At 42.2% G+C, this 20,650-nt stretch overlaps 1 protein-coding gene across 4 annotated transcripts in view; it reads right to left on the bottom strand.

Annotated features, from left to right (window-relative positions):
* Positions 1–20,650, bottom strand: part of MTUS1 (microtubule associated scaffold protein 1) — a 177,540-nt gene that overhangs the window by 111,899 nt on the left and 44,991 nt on the right. For all 4 annotated transcript variants that reach the window (XM_061134843.1, XM_061134842.1, XM_061134844.1 and 1 more), the window contains exon 2: positions 3,883–6,121. In XM_061134843.1, coding sequence (XP_060990826.1) covers positions 3,883–5,973 — 2,091 coding nt within the window. In that variant the 5' untranslated portion in view covers positions 5,974–6,121. The remainder of the gene's footprint in view (positions 1–3,882; positions 6,122–20,650) is intronic.

The following is a 20,650-nucleotide window of genomic DNA, read 5'->3' as shown; positions in this document are numbered from 1 at the left end:
CACTCTACATGTCGGAAGTGAGAGCCTGAGGTTTCCAAGAACAAATTTCAACACTGTAAGCCATGGTTTACATTCTCCCACTACATAAAGAAAAACTGAGCCTCACAGAGACCAAGTAACATGCCTGATGCCACTTTGCCAATGAATGGATGGAACTACCATGCGAAACCATGTCTATGTCCAAAATTGGTGCTCTGAACCTCTGCGCTGCCTTTTCCCCAGCAGGACCCTTCTTTCTTTGCTTAGTAAGTCAGAAGTAGATAATTTCCCACAGAGAGATATAAAGCCCATGCTGATGACATCCACTATGTGAATTAAAAACTAACTTAAATAGGGCAATACGCTAAGAGAACACCGGAAAGCAACGTAAAATTGGCCAAGAAAAGCAAGCAAAGGACAAAAAATCTTCTCCCACCATTGTGAAACTGGCTAAGGCAACCCCCCAGAGAAAAACATTAAAAAAGTAACCCAAACTTCTAACCAACTTACAAAGTAAATCTTTAACAAATCAGATTTGCTCTGCCTTTTAGAGCCAACATTCCTTGAAATTTTGAAAGCCCAGTGTGTGGAGCAGAAAGGGCCAGGATTCAGGTCAGGAGACCTGAGTTTGAATCTCAGCTTTTACAACTTACCAGCTGTGTGTGTGTTTTAAGTAACCTCTATGAATCTTTCAGAGAAGGCAATGGCACCCCACTCCAGTACTCTTGCCTGGAAATTCCCACGGACGGAGGAGCCTAGTGGGCTGCAGTCCATGGAGTCGCGAAGAGTCGGACACGACCGAGCAACTTCACTTTCACTTTTCACTTTCAGGCATTGGAGAAGGAAATGGCAACCCACTCCAGTGTTCTTGCCTGGAGAATCCCAGGGACGGGGGAGCCTGGTGGGCTGCCATCTATGGGGTCGCACAGCACAGAGTTGGACACGACTGACGCGACTTAGCAGCAGCAGCAGCTATGAATCTTTAAACTGTAGCTACGAACTTGCCTGTTCTTACTGGAAAGAGTAAATGATAATGTATAAAGCACCTGAACATTCTGGAAAATTAAATGACATAATTTATGTAAAAGCCTAGAGCAGAGGGTTTCGCCCAGAGCAGTCACTGAAGAAACATCTGTTTCCTTGCTTTTAGATAATTCCTCATTCCTTTCATCAAACACAGTATCACCAACACAAAACCTCTGTAATGCATAACTACACTCAAATGCATCAAATTAAAATCAAGTTCCTACTGACATAGAACTTTTCTGAAGTTTCAGATGAGCCCTGACCAGCTTCCCTTGTGGCTGAGATGGTAAAGAATACGCCTGCAAGGCAAGAGTACCAAGTCCAATCCCTGGGTCGGGAAGATCTCCTGGAGAAGGGAATGACTACCCACTCCAGTATTCTTGCCTGGGGAATCCCATGGACAGAGGAGCCTGGTGGGCTACAGTCCGTGGGGTCACAGAGTCAGACATGGCTGAGTGACTGACACTCACTCAAACAGCTGTGAAGTTGTAGGCAACCTGAGGATTCGGTAATCTCAAGGACTAACTCCACTCAAGACCAACAGAGCTCAGAGAAAACGCAGATCCCTCCAGCACTGTCTCAGCACAAACCGAGGGCAGATCCAAAATCTTTGAGTACTGCCGAAGTGACCAAGAAACACAGGGGTTTGCCTACAACATGAAGCAAAGGCTCATTCAGTCAGCTCTATAGTAAGTACAAAGCCTGTGGCCAGTGGCCATTTGGCCAGCCCTTGCCCTGTGACACACAGATACGTGTAAGTGGTGAGTAGGGATATTGGAGAGAACTGCTCATAACACATTACCATGTGGGGGAAAATGAGTTTGGAATATTTGTCAGTAAGTAAAAGTGTCAGTGCTGAAAATATGGAAATCCTACAGCAAGATTTCTAAGATGAAAAGTGCTTCTTCTCCAAGATACACTGGGATCCATTTGAACCTGGTGATTCTATCACCTTATTTCTATACCACATCATCAGCCTGAAAAACAGGATTTCATTCTGCACGTGGGAAATAAAATGCTGACTTCCATGATGCATGGATCAGAAAGGCTTTTCATTTCAAAATTACACAACCAATTTATAGTCAAAGCAAGTGTTATTTAAAGAAACTTTATGCTAGGATTTGGGAGGCAGTTGGTGATCAATGCACAATTAAAAAGTCCCCCGTAAATCAAGGAGGAAAATTCTATTGTTTTCATGTATATGTATCTAGAAATACCAAACTAAGAATGTTTCTTAGCATTACCACGGCTTATCATTTAATTTAGCAAAGTATCAAATTAAAAATTGTATACAATGAGTTTCCCAAGTTTGACTTCAAAAGAAGTTAAAAGTAAACACCTGAGTTTTGAAATCATGGACAATCTCAGTAGTTCAGGCATCATTGTGGTGTGCCATTCCTTCTAAAAAGATTTATTATAAAAGTTAAAGCATCTCTAAGCTGACCTACCTCAAGACTACCTCTAACAGGACCTAAGAATTCCTGATGTACCCTGAAAAGTGAAATTGTTAGTCACTCCGAAATTGTTAGTCATGTCCGATTCTTTGTGACCCCATGGATGGCAGCACACCAGGCTTCTCTGTCCATGGGGATTCTCCAGGCAAGAATACTGGAGTGGGTTGCTATGCCCTCCTCCAGGGCATCTTCCCAACCCAGGGATCAAACCCGTGGTCTCCTGTGTTGGCATGCGGATTCTTTTCCATCTGAGCCAGTAGGGAAGCCCTGAAAACACTTACAACAGCCTTTCGACACTTCAAACCATACATGTTTCATTCCTTCAGACGGGAGTCCTTCACACAGATGACTCATAGCTGCCTTCCTTCCCTGGCATCTGGCACCCACGTCCACTCTTGACCCATAGGGCAGAAGCCCAAGAAAAGCCCTACATGGGCTGAAAAACGCATGCCAGTCCCCACTACCAAAAACAGGGCTGAGGACAAACACACAGAGCCCAAGACTAGCCTCTGAAATGTTTCTAAAACTCAGAAAGCTAGTTTCTTCATGCTCTAGGCAAAAATTACATACAAGTTTAATGTCTGTGGCTGATTCCCTTTGCGGTCCACCTGAAACTATCACAACATTGTTAACCAGCTATACTCCAATAAAAAATTAAAAGTTTAAAATAAATATATATACACATGCTTAATGAAAAATAATCTTTGAACTGCATGTGAATTCCTGTTTAAATGGAACACCCAAATATCTGCCAAGTACCATAAAAAAAAATGTTGCCCTTTCACCATATGAAATACAGTGGGTTTTATTTTAGTACCAGGGAGCAATATGTTAGGACAGCAAGAGACCTCAGACAGCTACTAGCCCAATCCTTTCATCTCCGTGTCTCAAAATACTACTCGGCCCAAGTCACATTAGCTGATCAGAGGCAGCATCCGGAATCCTCCTGTTCACCAGAGGGGGCTCCCTGCCCGGAGTGGCTTCCTCAGAGGAGCCTAGGAGCTATTTTCATCTTAACACTGTTTACCAGCACTGCTGAGACATTTCTCAACTATGGGCCGATACAGCTCCAAGTTCATAAAAAATGTTTTGTTTTTTTTTATAAATGTAAAATGCAATCAGATATCTAACTTCAAACAACTTATTACACGAAAACATTAAAGTAACTTGTCCTTTCAGCTTACTATTAAAAGGAATACTGATGCTCAATATAAAATACTGAAATTGAGATTTTTTTCCAATATGCATATAACCAATGAATACCCTAAAAGGTACTAAGAATTAATGAATAATACTGCAATACCTGAAAGCAAATCTGCACACAGAGTTCAGCAATTTTATTCACTATTAAAGGGGAACTAATTGCTAATCCATCCTGCTGTTTCCACCACCATTTCCTGAAGCAGGCAGAAATTTCACTTACCAAAAACAGAGAACCAAAGTCAGAGGTCTCGTTCAGGATTTCCTTTTTTAGCTCCTGTTTTGCCACTGATGTCCCATTTTCTTCTTCACCCTTCTTTTCAGGGCTAATCCTATCGATGTTGGAAGTATAGGGCACTTCCAAGCGTTCTGTGCTTTCCATTTTCACAGGGAGCTCATCTTTGATCTGAAAAACCACAGCCACGGATCCAGTCTCACATGCTGGATTGGAAGAACTTGCTTTGTCAACATCTTCCTGATTCGATTTCATGGCAGATGTTGTTCTTGGATGCTTCTTGTGTGAAGCATTTTTAGAATGAGTTGTAACATGCACAGCCTGGCTCGTAATGAGTTTATTAAATTGCTGCTTATGCGCCTTGTTAATTGGAATTTCTGCTTTGGGGTCTGCATTCAAGTCATATGTTGCTGTTTTGCTTAAACCCGTTGACTGCCTTGAGGAAGACACTGATGAGGGAGATGAGGCACCAGTTAACTGAGATCTGGGTGCAACCTTTGATAGAGCAGGGTCCTTTGGCTGCAACATGGGTCTGGATACAACTTTTGCTTTAACATTCTTGAAGTTTGGTCTTGGGTAACTTATAATTTTGGTTTTTCTAACTTTGCTGCCTAGGGGGCTATTTGCTTTGGTTGTTGATTTTCCTAGGTTAAGTTTTGACACAATCATTGGTGCTGCCTTCAAATTTGGTAAACATTGGAGCTCTCGATTACTTGTCTGCAATTTGCTACATTTCTCCACGCCTTCAACAGGTGAGACAGAAAACGTTGTGTTCACCGGTTCAAGGATTGGCGTGGACATGCAAATTCTGTTATTGGTACTGATGACCATATCATCTGCATTCCAAGTCAGCTCAAGTAGTGATGCTTCCTTTTGTCCTGGTGGGCTATTTGGTATCAGTTCTATGGTACGATTTTGGGTTTCCAAATGCTTTTCACTGGAGGCAGTTGGTGTGTCTTTAGTCACAGTGACTTGGTGTTTCGGGCCCAGCACTTGGGTTTTGCTTTTACTAACAGCTGGCACCAGTAAAAGGCATTCATCATCTATAAGACAATTGGACACTGTTTCTCTAACGTTTTGGCCCATTTCCTTTTGCCCATATGAGCTCTGTGAATGTGTCTCCCTATTTGGTTCATCTTTAGATGAACAAAAGAACTCTTGTAATACAGACCCACTGGGAACATCCATGCCATCAGAAACTTGTGTTAGAGCTTCTATCTCCTTTTCTCTGCCTCGTCTCTGCTGTGTTCCATCTGGGTACTCGCTGGCAACCTTTTCTGAAGAACGGTGACACTGATTTTCAGTATCTGGAACAACATCAACTTGCATCACCATGTCAGAAAACACTGTGTAAGCTGTGTCCTGGGCCTGTGATGCCACAGCTTGAGAATTTTCAAAGCTCTCTCGATCACAACTTGTTTCTCTCACATGTATCTTATCAGAATGGGGAGATGGAAGAATGGAACAGGATAAAGATGTATTTATACTTCTCGTGTTGGTTGATGGCAGGCTTGCAGTGGTAGGCAAAGACTGACTTTTTCCAGTGGTATCATGTGTTACGAAGGTACAGTTAACATTATCCACTTTTATGTCAAAAGTCTGGTTGAGCAGCAAGGCAGTAGGATTGTCTGTACAGTTCAAATCATCATTGTTAGTTTTCCATACAAAAGTTAGAGATGTCTCAACACTCTGGTTCAACGATCCTAGGGAATGACAACTGCTATGCAAATGTTTGGGTTCTGCTGTATTTACAACATGTGCAAAAGATGGACACGTGGAATCCATGTGCACCTCTAACGCCCCCTGACTGATTAAATTACTTGAAGATGTTTGGTGATCGTGTACTTCAACACACTGAGGGGTTAAAGAAATTTTTTCACCAATGTCCACATCAGAGCCAGTTTCATAATCAACCACCATGCCATCTGGGTTGGCCAAATACCAACTCACATTATTGGTTGAAGCGTTTTGGGTAGGTGGTGATTTTTGGTTGCATGCATATGTGTTTCCATTTTTATCACAGATAAATAAGGATTGCAGTTCATCTTCTGTCTTGCCATCTGAATTATCATCATTCATCCTGAGTATTAACTTTAAACCTCTGCCGTTTTATTTCTTTTTTAACTCCTTTCAAATGAGAGGGAAGGAAAATTTGTCTTCGGTTTTTCAGCACAGTTGAAAGTTTCTCAGTCTAAGATGCTTTGCAGCTGAAATGGTTTGTTGTTTCCTGGAAGAAATAAAATGTTTCACACTCAAGTGAACATTAGAAAAATCAACAAGTCATTACTTGATTAATTTCAACTGCCTTATTTTTACATTTAGAACCTACAACTAAGGACATAGGTAATTAAGATATTAGCTACAGACTCAACCTCTTTTCAAACACACTTTTTCATTTGAGGAAATGGGCAAAACAGCAAGATGCTGTTAAAACTGTGCCCTCCCTAACTCATCACAGTAGAGAAGGACGCCAAATCTGACAATAGGTTTTCTTTCTTTTTGATTGACAGAGTTGACCACTGGTTCTAATTTGCCTAGGATGGTACCAATTTATGCTTATTGTCCCAATATAATTAGAAAGAATGCCCTTTTCACTTTCGGAAGGGTCTCCTACTGTCTCCTTGGAGGGTGATTACCAGATAGACTAGGCAGGCACAGCAAAAAAAAAGCTGAATATCGATGAAGACTGAGGGCATCAGCATTTTCTTTCCCCTGTTTTCACTGTGTATCTCAAACATACTGCACTTCAAAATTGAAAACAAAAGCCATTACTCTTCATACTTAAAGTGGTATTCTATTGGAAGTACCAAAAAATGTTAAACTGAGTTTACTGTATGTCATAGCAAATCTACTCTGACATATCCATTAAAAAGAAAAACTTATGTCCAAAAATTTATACACAAAAGAACATGATTTGTAATAGAAACATTATTCACAATAGCGCAAAAGTGAAAGCAAGCCACAGGTCTACTAACTGGTAAACAGATAACAAAATGTTATATATCCATGCAATGAAATATATTTTTCAGCAAGAGAAAGGAATGGAGTATTGACTGGTACATGCTACAACATGGAATCAACATTAAGACTTAAAATATTATAAATAAAAGAATAGTATAAGCAAAAATTACAAAATATAAGAAGCCAGTCGTAAAAGACTACATATGATGTGACCCTATTTCCATGACATGTCCAGAATAGGCAAATCTATAGAAAGCAGATGAGTGGTTCTCTAGGGCTAAGAAGGGGCAGGACGAAAGAGAATGAGGAGTGGCTGCTAACTGGCCTGTTTCTTTTTGAAAGTAATGAAAATGCTACAAACGTTAAGACTGTGGTGATGGCCACAAAGGGCTCTAAATACACTAAAACAATTCAATTGTACACTTAAAAAAAATCATTAAAAATGACCCAAGAAAGCTTTCAAATTCAAGGATTTTGTAAATAACTAAAACCTTATCATGCTTTTGGTTAAACTGAAGTGCTTAAGAAAGGCCCAAATATTTAAGCTAAGACTACAAATAAGTCACACAGATATACATTTGTTTGAACTGACTTGCTCATCTAGGTACCATCAATTGGATATCATGGTGCTGTTCTGAAGAAATAAAATATCCATCAGGGAAAACAATGACATTCTGTAACCTAGAAAATTATAAATTAAGAGTAGATCTCATTTTTCTAACTTTCAATCTTTCCTCTGTATTCAAACATACTTCAGTGACCTAAATACAACCAGGACAATAGGAACAAGGGAAGAACTGAAACGACAGTATCTTCACTAACAGTGCTCTGTGTTTCCAGCCATGAATGCTGAAACCGGCCTTCACTGGGGCACGAAGAAAGGCCTCAATGTTTATCTCAATAGCACGCATGTGCATGCATACCAACACTTGCAACCAAGAGACTCTGATCTCAAAACAAGTGCTATATAACTCATATACTCACAGAAATAGGAATAGAATTCTATAGAAAATAGAATTTTCTATACTAATAGAAAACGTAAATGTCTTTTTTCCCCCACTGTAGCTCCTTAGTTAGAAATTACTGAAATAATAGATTTGGGGGCAGCACCTTAATAAAAGATTTTATGAAACACAAATTAACATTTTTAATCCTCAAGTATAAAACAGGTTCAAGCTAAATGAAAAGGGAAGTCCGTGTATTCATATTTTAGCTGTGTGTCGGGCGGGGGGGACGGTGATTTCACAAAGCACTAAATAAGGTACACCTTTATGCGTCCATGAAGTCCAATACTCATTTAAGAAACCCTGGTATAAGCAGATGGGAGTGCTACTAACAGAAGAATTGAACACAAATCATAGATGTTATTTGTCTGTATAAACAGATTCATTAAAGTCAACTGATGGAGCTTTTACTTCCTGAGCTCCCTCTTTCAAAGTATATAAAATATGACTTAAAAATTGCAAAAGAATAAAGAAAATGGTTTGCATGTCAAAACATCTCAAATTATTTCTAAAATAAATGTACAAAGGATAATTTACACCACTTCGTTGTTGTTTGGTCACTAAGTCGTGTCCGACCCCATGGACTGTAGCCCCGCCAGGTTTCTCTTTCCATGGGATTTCCTAGGCGAGAATACTGGTGTGGGTAGCCACTTCCTTCTCCGGGGGATCTTCCAGATCCAGGGACTGAACCTGCATCTCCTGCACTGGCAGGCGGATTCTTCACCACTGAGTCACCAGGGAAGCCCTAATTGACAATATGAGTTACATGTCATTCTCTGTTTAGGTTGTTTCTAGTTTTATTCTTAAATAATATTTACTTATAAATAGCACTGGACTAAATATTTTTGCTGTTTCCACTGTCTGTCACAGGTTCAATCCCCGGTCTGGGAAGACTCCACACGCCTCAAGGCAGCTAAGCCCCAGCACCACAACCCTAGAGCCCAGGCTCTAGAGCCCAGGCGCTACAACTGAGGAAGCCCGCACACCCCAGAGCTTGCGCTCCGCAGCAAGAGAGTAGCCCCACTCGCCGCAACTAGAGAAAGCCTGTGCACAGAGATGAAGACCCGGCACAGCCAAAACTAAAATAAACAAAAATAAATCTTAAAAAAAAAATAGTACCTAAATTTCTATCACATAGAACTCATTCTCTGACCTAATCTCATGTTCTTTGCCTTAATCTCTCCTTACGTATGAAGAAATGTCTTTATGTTTCTATGATTACAATGTGATTTGTAAAGCCTTTAAAGTTACTATCTTGGGAACTTTTTTTTTTAAATAAAGCAAAATTAAAGACAATTGAAAAAGAGAGAAAGAAAAGGTTGGACTAAATCATTCTTACCCAAAGGGTTAATTCCTCAAGCTGTCTTTCAGTAGCATTATCTAGCAGAACAAAGTAGAATGATTAACTTTGCTCTCCTTTCTAAGAGAGCCATCTGGGAAAATAAGATCTTTTTCCGAGAACAATTTGAATGAGAGAGAACAACTTCTCTATTTATTAAGATTTGGGAATATGATAGAGGAGCTCCTCTTGAAAAAAAGATTAGCAAAATACTAATTTCTATAATTATCTGCAAGGTCAAATATTGATAGATACGTAGTAAAAGAAAAGGTCAATGAAAAGCACTACTGGTACAAAATGTGAGCTATTTCAGCATCTTTAGAAAAAAATAAGGTTGCTCTCTAAATCTTAGCCTAAGAAGAAAGGCTACTAGTTCCCCAAAGATAAAAATCCATTACCATGTAGTTGAATTTATTATCATTAATACTGCAGAGGATATTTTAGAAATTCAATTCAAATTTCCTCATTTTTACAAGTGACAAAACCACTTCTAAAAAATAAACTACATGGCTGGACCAAATTAGTTACTAATGGCAGTTTACCATTAGATTACACAATAGTTATGTGCTTTATTTGTCAACTGAACTATAAACCCAAAAGAGACTAATGTATCGGTAGGTATCTTCTACATTTTCCAATGATCTGCAATGTCGAACTCAACAGTTTGAACTAAATACAGCTAAACTTGAATCCCATATAATTATTAAATACTTTGTTTCCACAAGTCACATTGCTTTGTAGCCATAAAGAACTTTAACTTTACTTCTTATTTATGTTAAGACAGAGCATACCAGTTGTTTAATACAAATACAGCTATAATTTACAGCTTTAAATCATAAAATTATGTCAGTCAACTTTTTAAAAACTCACTAATTACAACTCTAATTCATTCTCTGGGCTTTAAAACCCAAAGTATTATCTAATGTTCAACTTATGGTTAAAAAAAAAAAAAGAAAGAAAAAGAAGACACATATACTCAAGCCCTGAGTTTAGTAAAGAACATCTTTACATCTCGGAACCAAAGACCAGCATACCTACTCGCTGGTTTTCTAAGAGCATGACAGTTTTCAGTGAAGCCATTTAAAGGAATGGCTTTTCTTCCTTCTCCAGAAGGAATCTAGAGTTGGTTTAGTAAATTTAAAAATGAAAGCTATGATTAAACATAATGAAATAATGCCATTTGCAGCAACATGGATGGACCTAGAGAGTATCATACTGAGTGAAGTCAGTCAGACAGAGAAGGCGAAAGATAGGATGACATCCCTTATACATGAAAGATAGAAATGACCTTACTTACAAAACAGAGACTTACAGACTTAATGAACTTATGGTTGCCAGGGGGGGATCCATAGTGGGGAGGGTTAGTTAGGGAGTTTGGGATAGACACATACACACTGTTGTATTTAAAATGGATAGCCAACAAGGACCTACTATATAGCACAGGGAACTCTGCTCAATGTTACGTGGCAGTTGGGATGGGAGGGGAGTGTGTGGGAGAAAGTGTGTGCGAGCGTGCACTCAGTCGTGTTTGACTGAGTGACCCCGTGGACTATAGCCCGCCAGGCTCCTCTGTCCATGGGATTCTCCAGGCAAGAATACTGGAGTAGGTTGCCATTTCCTCCTCCAGGGGATCTTCCCCACCCAAGGATCAAATCTGCTTCTCTGGTTTCTCCTGCATCACAGGCAAATTCTTTACCACTGCCTGGGAAGCTCTTGGGGGAGAATGGATACAGGCACATGTGTGACTGAGTCCCTTCACAGGACTAATCACTTGCAGCTATCACAACATTGTTTGCTAATCAGCTATACTCCAGTATAAAAGAAAAAGTTTTTAAAAAAATGAAAACAACAGATGCTCCACAACAGAACTGAACTTTCAGTAACTTAGAAAAGAGATACAAATCAACTGGGCTGCTTGTGAAAAAAAGCAGACTGAGTTAGTAGGTCACTGGTGGGGCCTGAGAGCCTGCATTTTGTATTCATCTCCCTAGTGATGCTGAAACTTCTGGGCCATGGATCATCCTTGGAGTAGCAGGGATGTAGCAGAGTACTCTGAGCAAAGACTGCCCACCGAGTCAATCAGATCAATACGGGAACTTGTTGGTCAGAAGCAGCTACCCTCACATTCAACTTTATAGTTTGTTCTCCGAAACAAACGTTTCCTACTTTTGAACCCTTGATTTATGCTTTTGCTCTTTCCTCTCAGCTTCCCAGATGGCACCAGTGGTAAAGAACCTGCCTGCCGATGCAGGAGACGTGTGTTCGATCCCTGGGTTGGGAAGATCCACTGGAGGAGTGCATGGCAGCCCACTCCAGTATTCTTGCCTGGAAAATCACATGGACAGAGGAGTCTGGGGGGCTACAGTCCATGGGGTCACAAAGAGCCAGATACTACTGAAATGAACTCGCAGCTCAGACAGCTAATGCACCCTCTATAGAAAATAACTGGAAAATTTTTTTATAGTCACAGAGTTTATGTTGCTTCTAAATCCTACTTGAGTTTATTCCTTCCACATGGAGGGAGTTCAGTTAATGCAACATTCCTGCCCCTCTTCTGTGCTTTTACTCATTCCACCCAGAAGCAGGAATGTGACTGGATTCCACAAATTCAGAAGAACCAGCTGGGTGAGGACTAGTAATGATGAGGGTGGCATATGCCTCGGGCACTAAATTTAAGACAGACTCAGTAACAGTCCCCACCGGAGCCTGAGGCAAGGAAAAAGTCAGTAATGCTGACCCTATCTTCATTTTAAATTTGAGATTTTGTTTATGCTTTTTTCTTAATGTTCTGATTTTTTAAAATAGTGCATTAAATATTTACCGTGATCACTGAGGTTTTTCCGGCCTCACTCTCTTCACCCTAGTCTCAGCCCCACTGCCCACAGAGAACACAAGCTCTATTCTGTTCCTCTGTCCCTACAGTGGAGGGACACCTAAAACTGTAATTCACCTGGAACCATATAGCCACCTTACTCTGTTTCCTATTTCTCAGATGGTTCATAACCAGAGAGAAGAAGGAGAAGAGTATCCAAGAATCAGCAGCTAACCCTGACCATGTCCTGGCCATGCTTTGGAGCAGAGCCCAGGAAGCCGGGCCCCCAGGAGCCCTCAGTTGCTGGATGGGGTGGTGGAAGGTTGGGGTGAGGAGGCAATGACAGAATCCCCCAGGATGGGCTGCAGTGGCTGCAGCAACCCAAGGAAGCCCGTGGGGCTTTGGACTGCGCTTTTTCACAGACCACTGCAGGAGAGCGTCTATACTGTAACTGTCAGCTCAGCCAGTCTGAATAGCTGTCTCAAAAACAAGGTATTCTTTACTGAGCCCTCTCGAAACTGTAACTATGTCACACTAGGCAGCAAACCATCAGGAATTAAGAAGGGGTAAAGGGTGCGGGAGCAAAACCCATGTGGGGAAACTGGGGCTCCTGCCCTGGCCAGAGTGGAAGATGCTTAGGCTCGAGGCACTGCCAGAGGTTTTATCACACTGGCAGTTGCAGCCTCTATCCTGTAATCCAATGGCAACCCACTCCAGTACTATTATCTGGAAAACTCCATGGACAAAGGAGCCTGGTGGGCTCCTTTCACGAGCTGGACAGGACTGAGCGACCAGCACAACAGCGATCTTGTAATCCGGCTCACTTTTTCAGCTGGGAGGTTGGTTTCAAATAACACAGACTGGGCGAGAGGCTTTAAGCCCAAAACTGTACATTCTTCTGACCTGAGTGAGCAGCTCCAGCTCACGGCAGCTGGGTCCGTGGGAGAGTGACTGTCTCCAGGGAAGGAGGCTGCACACGTCTGCAACTTGAAGAGTACCGGGCCAGGGACCCCCGTCGGAAACAAAGCCACTTAGGTGGAGGCCTGAGGGGAGGCTGTTCGCAGGCCACCTCCCCGTGCGGGGCACCCAGGTGGACCTCGAACCGGGCCTGGCAGACATGGGCGAAAGCAGAGGCTCCAGCAGACCCAGTAGAGAGCTGGTGGGAAGCTCGGGGGAGGCTCAACTACAACTGCAGGGAAGAGATTGTGACGGGCCCTTTCAGACATCGGGGGTCTACAGAATACATGCCTCGCCTGGGACAGCAAAGCAGAAGATTCCTGTGTGCCCCACGGAAAACGAGAATGTTTCCAGCTTTCAACCGTTAGCAACAGATCTGGCAGGTGGCACTAGACAAGTCACCCCCAATTCCACTCTAACCAGTCAATTCTAAAGGAAATCAACCCTGAATATTCACTGGAAAGACTGATGCTGAAGCTCCGATACTTTGGCCACCTGATGCAAAGAGCCGGCTCACTGGGAAAGACCCTGACGCCGGGAAACATGGAGGACAGGAGGAGAAGGGGACAACAGAGGGCAAGATGGTTGGATGGTATCACTGACTCAATGGACATGAGTTTGAACAATCACAAGGAGATGGTGAAGAACAGGGGAGCCTGGAGTGCTTCAGTCCTTGGGGTCACATGGAGTCGGACATGATTTAGCCACTGAACAAATACATCCGGAGACAATGTGGGAATGTGGATGGGCTTTGGTGAACAGGAATCCATGTGGGTTTTCAGAAGCTTCAAGAATCACAACACCAGCCCCCCAACACACATACACACCCCAAAGTGTTTCCAATTCCTCCTTGATTGGATAATTAAATATTAGGAGTAAATCCTCCCTAAGACTCAGGTTTCTTATATTTAAGTAAATCCAGAAAAGAGGCATAAGCAATAAGCTGTTAGCAGCACAAACATGAAAATGTCTGCTTAAAAGAGAGGGTAAGGTGTGTCCTAGGCGGGGGCTTTCCTAGTGTAGAACCGTGACCTTCAGAAACACTAAAAACCATTTTAGAAACTACAGCTCAGATAAACTTTCCCCGTATTACTGTTAGGCGATTGGGTTGTTTTCAAACTGTGGTAGTTTGGGAAGGGGGGAAAGAGACAAGATGGTACTGGGGTCACTCGTGTGCCCTTCACACTCTGGCTGCTGAACTAACAACTTGGCAGTAATGATAGCCCTTCCTATGAAGGACCTGAACTGTTTCCTGGAAGAACGTGAAGTCCATCTAGATTCTGAGACCACTTCAGCCTGACAGAACCTGAGTAAGATACTGGTGCACTAAGTTGCTTCAGTTGTGTCTGACTCTTTGTGACCCCGCGGACTGTAGCCCGCCAGGCTCCTCTGTCCATGAGATTCTCCAGGAAAGAACACTGGAGTGGGTTGCCATGCCCTCCTCCAGGGGATCTTCCTGACCCAGGGATTGAAACTGTGTCTCCTGCATTGGCAGGCAGGTTCTTGACCACTAGCGCCACCTAGGAAGCCCCAGATACTGGTAAGGATATTTACGGAAACTGAATTCTGGTCTTTTAACTCAAAGTCTCCAGAAAGTAAGCTCCAGAAGGACAGGATTTCTTCTCCCTTGGGTCTGGTTTATTCACCAAAATATCCCCAACACCTGGAAGAGTACACAGTGGATTTTCAATAAACAAACTGTTGAGTTAATGAATATATGAAAGGGCCAGGAAAATCTGACTTTGAACTTTCACTTCTGTAACATATTTGGACTTTAACTTGTAAAGTTAGGCAATTCTACAATTAACTTTCCCCTAGAATCATGACAGTGGTAGAGGTTTATAATCAAATTTAGGCATCAGTCACTATATTATTGGCAGCCTTCCCAGGTGGCCCAGTGGTAAATAATCTGCCTGCCATGCAGGAGACACAAGAGACGTGAGTTCAGTTTCTGGGTCAGGAAAATCCCCTGGAGGAGGGCATGACAACCCACTCTAGTATTCCTGCCTGAGAAATCCCATGGACAGGGGAGCCTAGTGGGCTATAGTCCATGGGGTCACAAAGAGTCAGACATGACTAAGCGCACGCACACACACACACACACACACACACACAATGTTACTGGTAATTTAACTTTGTCATGGGAACTCACTGTACTTTGTGGGACAAATGGCTTTGTATCATCTGAGATTAGAAAGAGGAAAGTAAAATTAAGCCACAGAGTGGCCAGAGTCGATGTAATTAATGCACCCATCAGAGCCTCCAAACTCTCTGCCCAGATAGAAAAGTACCCAGAGGGACAGAGGTTTCACTGGGGAGCAGCCCCTTGAAGGTATGAGCAAGGCCCTGGCTAACCATGGGTTCGATTCTAAGTACAATGTGTGAAAAGACCCAGAAGCAGGGACGCTGGAGGAGAATCTGTTCCTTTCACATGGGAGCTCAGTCTATCCTCATGTCAATCTGACCTTTACCTTAATCCTGCCCTGAGGATGGACAGTACTGTATCTGCCTGGAGAAATGGGGACAAGTAGATGGGGCAGGCTTGGCTGAGCTTTGCTCACTGTCTTCTGGGAGTGAGCTGGCCTGTGGGGAGCACAGGACCCCCCACTCCAGGACAGCCCAATGGTGACCAGGAGAACCGAATTCTGGGGCAGGCTGTGAGAAACCCTCTTCAGGTTTCCCTGGTGGCTCAGATGGTAAAGAATCTGCCTGCCATGTGGAAGACCCAGGTTCGATCCCTGGGTCAGGAAGATACCCTGGAGAAGGGAATGACAACCCATTCCAGTATTCTTGCCTGGAGAATTCCAAGGACAGAGGAGCCTGGCAGGCTACAGTCCATGGAGTCACAGAGTCAGACACGACTGAGCGACTTTCACTCACTTAACTCATGTGGGAACTTGGCCTCCTGATAGCCTTTAACAAGGGTGATTTGATAGTTTAAAGGCCAGTTGACCTTACACTGCCATACTTCTCCATTGGTCCAGAATCCAGATCAAGAATAGAGGCGTTCCTTACTGGACAATTCAGTGAATTGTTACCTAGTTTTATTTTTCTTTTAGTTCCTAGCTTAAATCTGTGACTTCTACAAGGCCCACTTTTAAAAACAGTGGTACAATATGCAAAAATTTTTCATTCTTAATTGTACAGTTATATAGCATTAAGTGGGCTTCACTGGTGGTTCAGTGGTAAAGAACCCGCCAGCCAATGCAGGAGATGGGAGGGATGTGAGTTCAATCCCTGGGTTGGGAAGATCCCCTGGAGAAGGAAATGGCAACCCACTCCTGTATTCTTGCCTGGAGAATCCCATGGACAGAGGAGCCTGGGAGGCTACACGGACACACAGCATTAAGTATACTCACAACACTGCAACCGTCACTACCACCCCGCTCCAGAATGTCTCCATCTTTCCCAGCTGAGACTCTGTGCCCATTAAACACTCACTCCCCATTCTCCTCTCCCCACACGACCCATCGCTGGTGACCAGCGTTCTATCGTCTATGAATCTGACTACTCTAGGTACCTTATAGAAGAGGAATCACACTTGTCATTTTGTGACCGGCTTGAGTCACTTAGCACACTGTCTTCAAGGTTCAACACTGCTGCAGAATGTGTCAAATTTTCCTTCTCTTTTTTAAGGCTGAATAATATACCACTGTACTTATAAGCCACATTTATCCAGGTATCCACGGATGGACACTTGGGTTGCCTCCACCCTTTGACCACTGTGGACAATATTGCCATGAACATGGCATACAGATGATCTCTTCCTTTGCGACCCTGTCTGCAGTTCTGTTGGGTATATACCAAGTGGAATTGCTGGCTCACATGGTAATCCTATGTTTAATTTTTTGAGGAATCAGAACTGTTTTCCAGAACATTTGTACCATTTCTCATTCTCACCAGCAATGCACAGTTCCACTTTACTTACGTTTTCACCAAAACGTATTCCTTTGTTCTTTTTATTTTTTTTTTTACGATAAAACGGCCATCCTATTGGGTATGAAATGATATATCATCGTGACTCTCAATTGTATTTGCCTAATGACTCATGATGTGGAGCATCTTTTCACATATGCACACTGACCATTTGTTTATTTTCTTTAGAGAAATGTCTATTTAAGTCCTTTGCCCATTTTTCAATTGGTCTTTTTGATATTATGGTTGGTTAGCCCACTCTTTAAGATCACATGTTTTAGGAAAATATTTTCCTTTTCTCTGGGAAGCTTGATTGACTTAGTCTGTTGCAGCAGGCCCAACATCAACTCCTGTTATTAAACTGCTCTTACAGGTTGCATTGCGCATCTCAGAAAGAGACTTATGAATGGGCATTATTTGGAAATAGGGTCTTTATGAATGCAATAAAGTTAACATTAAAGTCATTAGTGTGGGCCCTAATTCAACATCAGACTAGTGTCCGTATAAGAGAAGGAGCATGCAAAGAGAGAGAAATGCCATATAAAGGCACAGAGACACAGGTGGAAGACGGCCACATGAAGATGCAGGCAGAGACCATAGATTTAATTTGACAAGCCTGTGAGCAAGCGGGGCTACCCAGAGCTAGAAGCGGCAAGGAAGCACCCTTCAAAAGCTTCGGGTGGGCAGGTCCTGCTGACACCTTGACATTGAATTTCTGGCCTTCAGAGTTATAGGAATAGGTTTCTATTAATTTAAGCCAACCAGTTTGTGTCGCTTTGTTACAAACTAGTACAACTCTGTTCTAGAAAAACAGTGCATCACTGAAGTCCTTTTACAGGTTGGGTGTATGGAATTCAGAACACAGTTTCCATTATTTTAAACACACACACACATGAACGATGACTGGGTTCCCAGGCAGCCTAGGGATGACATTTTAACCCTTCCTAGAGCATAAGCACTGGCCAATAGTACTGCTATTTCTTCCAGAATTATGGGAAATTCAGCAAGCATTGCACATGGGGCCCTAAGTCATGCCCAACTCTTTGCAACCCCAGGGGCTGTAGCCCACCAGGCTCTGCTGTTCATGGGATTCTCCAGGCAAGAATACTAGAGAGGGTTGCTATTCCCTTCTCCAGGGGATCTTCCCAACACAGGGATCAAGCCATCTGAGCCACCAGGGAAGCCCATGCCAGCAACACAAATCCTCTGCCATAGCCACAGCCTCCAGGTAAGTATACCTTTTCTCTCTAATGGGCAAAATGACAACTCTTCATCATCCACTCAAAGTGCTCCCTGTTGCCCAGATGGTGGCAAGGTCTCTATCCTTGCTGCTCCCTTCCACACACACCTGCACCCCAGATGCACAGCCAGAAACACAGAAGATTATAGCTCCTCCAGATGTTTCTCTCCCTGCTTGTAAAGGCAGCAAAAGTTTAAACTGTCCTTCACTTCAAGGATGAGTAGCAGTGAAAAGAAATGATTTGAGGTAAAGATCTTGGTTCTAATCTAAAACTATCTTTACCTTTGGCAAAGTTAACCCAGGTAGCAACTAACAATTCAACTAACAATTCCAGCAACGGTGGAAAGAGATTTTACCTTTTTTATTATAAATACGATGGTTAATACCTCAGTTTAGAATTTCAATGCATATAAATTTAACAATAAAAAATCAAAAGAACAGAATCCTATTTAAGCTCAAAGCATTTTCATCTGAAACTCACAAGCAGATATAAAAGAGTCAAATGCCAAAATTAACCTTGAGGATGATGGTAACAAGAGCAATGCACACACACCATCACACAAAAGAGACACAGAAAGTTATGGTAAAAGTGCCAATGAACAAAGCAACACTGCCAAGAATGTTTCATTGTGTAAGTAAAAATGAACACAAGTAGTACCTTCCCCTGTTCTCCCTAAAACACAAAGTCATCCTTCCACATATGAAGACACGTGACTTTGATACAGCACGCTTACTTTTTTCCTAGTCTGAAATCATTATAATCAATTTTTAAAATATTTGTTTACTTGCAAAGGAAAAAATAAGAATAACAAAAAATCCACCATTATGTGACACGTTAAGCACAAACCTCAATATCTGAGGGCAGAAACAACTTACTAGAGTACAGAGAAGTCAAACAAGCTTGCAAAGAACATACCGCAGGGTGCAAGGCAGATAGGCTGCAGAAACCCAGAGGGACCCAGGAATTAGACACACAAACAACGGAAGGTGGGCAGGTGGTGCTCATGATAGGGAGATTATCTGTAATTCTCTGTTGTTCAATCACTAAGTCGTGTCCGCCTCTTTGTGACCCCATGGACCACGGTACACCAGGCTTCCCTGTCCTTCACTATCTTCCAGAGTTTGCTCACATTCGTGTCCATTGAGTCGGTGGTGCTATCTAACCATCTCATCCTCTGCCGCTGCCTTCTCCTTTTGCCTTCAATCTTTCCCAGCATCAGGATCTTTTCCAATGAGTGAGCTATAAGGAATTATAATTCTCTGTGAAGTGAAGTCACTCAGTTGTGTCTGACTCTTTGCGACCCCATGGACTGTAGCCTACCATGTTCCTCCATCCATGGGATTTTCCAGGCAAGAATACTGGAGTGGGTTGCCATTTCCTTCTCCAGGAGAGCTTCCCGACCCAGGGATTGAACCCGGGTCTCCCACATTGTAGGCAGATGCTTTACCGTCTGAGCCACACTAAACACCTCCTCCACCAGGACCCCACCTCTACCCTGTACATTTAGACAACTGTCCCGACTCGGGCAACAGCCATATGATCTTAGAAGAAACAAGTGAGACATCCCCATTTAGAGCCACCAGACCCAGAAAAGGGTGAGGATACGGCATGGTGGGTGCAAATAGGGAAATTTAATGAAATTTTTCCTATAAAATGGTAGGACTACCAACGCACTGCCTGTCCACAGCTCCATAAAAAGCTTATCATCGCCAGGCTTAAACAGCCCAGGCAAAGGATAAGATTGTTCTTTGCAAGAGAACAATGCTTGGAAAGAACAGAGAAAAAGACTTACAGATACTGACACCAAAGGTTTCACATTATCATGCCTCCCAGGGTAAACCCTCCCCCTAAGACAGTTATCTGAGCTTTTTTAGACGATCAACCTTAAAAAGGAAGCCAAGCATCAACTCAATATTTGAGGACATTCTGATATAAAAGAAAAACAAATAATAAAAATTCTCAGAGGAAATTGAGGCCATGCTGGCAAGAGAAGAAAAATTAGAAAATCTGTAATTAATAGCCTGAAATATATATCCATGCTAAAACTGTGATTATTTTTTAAAATATAAGGATATAAGAATGCTCAGAAATCAATGTGAAAGTCATAATGAAAAAATTTCAGAAGATATAATCTAACAAACTAGGTCACAAATGTAAACTCAGAAATTTTCACAAAAATAAAAAAGGATTTTTTTTTAAAGATTCATCCAAGTGATCCAGCATTCAACTCACAGTATTATAAGAGGGAAAAGGAAAATTTTGTAGCAAAATTATAATCAAAGAAATAATACAAAGTCTTCCTAGAGTTGATGAACGAAAGCCTCCAGATTGAAGAGGTGCATTGTTTGTTCTACACAATAAATGAACAAGATTTGATCACTGCATGTCACTGATATTTCAGAAAAGTTAGATTTTAGTGACAAATAGCAGCCATTAGATGACTCTTACACACAAACAGCAGTTCCAAGCACCATACATACTTCTTGTATAATCCACAAACAACCTTTCAGAGGCATCAGGTACTATT

The sequence above is a fragment of the Dama dama genome, chromosome 32, assembly GCF_033118175.1.
Source record: "Dama dama isolate Ldn47 chromosome 32, ASM3311817v1, whole genome shotgun sequence".
Classification (NCBI taxonomy): domain Eukaryota; kingdom Metazoa; phylum Chordata; class Mammalia; order Artiodactyla; family Cervidae; genus Dama; species Dama dama.
This window is presented reverse-complemented; position numbering and strand designations above follow the sequence as displayed.